At 49.5% G+C, this 1,720-nt stretch overlaps 3 protein-coding genes across 3 annotated transcripts; 2 read left to right on the top strand and 1 right to left on the bottom strand.

The window, feature by feature from the left end:
* Positions 1-156: 156 nt before the first annotated feature.
* PPTG_19043 (hypothetical protein) lies at positions 157-486 on the top strand (the record flags this gene model as incomplete). Its single annotated transcript, XM_008917451.1, has 1 exon — positions 157-486. One exon carries the CDS (start codon positions 157-159, stop codon positions 484-486), a length of 330 nt encoding a protein of 109 aa, XP_008915699.1.
* Positions 487-624: 138 nt separating this feature from the next.
* On the top strand, positions 625-1,044 carry PPTG_24517 (hypothetical protein; the record flags this gene model as incomplete). The annotated part of the gene is made up of 2 exons (XM_008917463.1): positions 625-777; positions 835-1,044. 2 exons carry the CDS (start codon positions 625-627, stop codon positions 1,042-1,044), a joined length of 363 nt encoding a protein of 120 aa, XP_008915711.1.
* A 310-nt stretch (positions 1,045-1,354) lies between these two features.
* On the bottom strand, positions 1,355-1,606 carry PPTG_19042 (hypothetical protein; the record flags this gene model as incomplete). Its single annotated transcript, XM_008917450.1, has 1 exon — positions 1,355-1,606. The coding sequence occupies one exon, from the start codon at positions 1,604-1,606 to the stop codon at positions 1,355-1,357; it is 252 nt and encodes an 83-aa protein (XP_008915698.1).
* Positions 1,607-1,720: the final 114 nt, after the last annotated feature.

The following is a 1,720-nucleotide window of genomic DNA, read 5'->3' as shown; positions in this document are numbered from 1 at the left end:
TTTTTAGCTGGCTTCCCAGGATAATGTTTCATGCATGAAAAGCAAAATATTATCGATTTTTGGTGACTCAACTTCCTCGATAAGGATCGTTTTGAGGTAAAAAGCGCGGGTAGTTTTCAAACTCAAATTAGTTCCCGCCATTTTACAGCAACTTCCATGAGTGAAACAACAGCGGCATCGACGACGACTCATGCCCCAACGATCGATATCGGGCCCACGTCAACCAGCACGTCGGCATCGACAGAACCAGCACCAGCCCTAGTGGATGACGAGGAGTATAGCGACGATGGATTCGATTCACAAAACCTTCGGTACAATTGCAACCAGCTCCACGCGAAAATCCGCGAATTTCTGGGTACTAAGGAGATGACGCTGAAGGAGTTCCCCAAGGAATGCCAAGTCAACCCAGGCCCATACTACCGATTCATGGACCTTAATGGCCGGGGCAGAGGAGATGGCAATACCAGCTTTATTGTTTTCTATTGACGTGACCGGAGGGCGAAGATTGAGAAAAGAAAGCAAAAAGCGCTTCGGAACAACGTGAGCAGAAGGCAAAAAAAAAAAGACAAGAGACGGACTGGATTTACTCAAACGCATCCAGGAAATTGAATTGGAAGGGCGAAAATGGTTATCCGTCAGTCTACGATGGATTGCGACGAGATGCGCAAGAAGATCAACGAATTCCTGGGTGAAAAAATCATCACTCAAACAGCTTTTCTGAAAGCCTTGGGAAATGTCAGTGCCAACAGTTTGCGCAGCTTTATTAGCTTGAAACGAGTAAATACGAGAAACACACATATACTAAATGATCAGCACTCATACACTTTCCCCCAGCACTCAAACATAAACAGAACGGACCTTCGCAGCCGTGTGTCCCACACAAACTCCACACAAACGATTTCCGACCAGCACGCAGGCACGTGGCGCAACACAGAGCTCGACGGCAGTTCTCCGTCCGTACTGACGGACACAGGTGACCCCAAGAAGCGCAAAGCGACTCTATCGCTGCGCAAAGACCATTACCAGGTTATCCAGCAAGTGTGACTGCATCAAAGGCCAGAACTGATGAGTAAAATACCCGAAAGGGCAAGTTGTATGCTGTCAAATTGTGTATACCCTCAAGGACAGCGGTGGAGGGGAATGAGCGTAGTGTTGGTATGTAATGGGAGAGCGCCACCAGTATTGAGAAGAATCGCCTGTCGATGAAGCCTCTCGATGAGGCTGCGTTGCTTGGTTGTTACTCAGCTCACGTACAGCCAAGCAACGCTCACGTCAAGATGGTAAGTACGCGCACAAAGTGTACATTGTTCCAGTTAAGCTAATACTTCTATGTGTTTGTGCATGCCATTCCAGCTTAGTTGATATGCAGCGCGTGCCCGTTAGAGGTTGGGCGTCCAGGACCTTGGCGGCCTGAAGAAATCGTTCGCTTCTTGTTCGGACCTCGGTACACGAGACGCTCACGTCCGGAAAGGTCGATGTGGCCTCTCGCATTCAATGCAGACAGTACGTGCGTGCAGATACCGAATTTCATGTGGAACCGACACGGACATGTGAGCGCACGGACGTTTACTCTCCACCCACTGGCAGGCATGCCTTCCGTTTCCATGCGAGCTGTGTGAAGCCCTAATTGGGCAGAAGCGGGTAGATCCTCGTGCTTGCGACGCTGGTTCTCATCGTAAGGTCTACTCGCCGGAAGTGCACGTACATACACTACGTCAGG

This window comes from Phytophthora parasitica (assembly GCF_000247585.1).
Source record: "Phytophthora parasitica INRA-310 unplaced genomic scaffold supercont2.102, whole genome shotgun sequence".
NCBI classification, from domain to species: domain Eukaryota; phylum Oomycota; class Peronosporomycetes; order Peronosporales; family Peronosporaceae; genus Phytophthora; species Phytophthora nicotianae.
The sequence above is the reverse complement of the archived record's forward strand: the minus strand, read 5'-3'. Positions and strand labels throughout refer to the sequence as shown.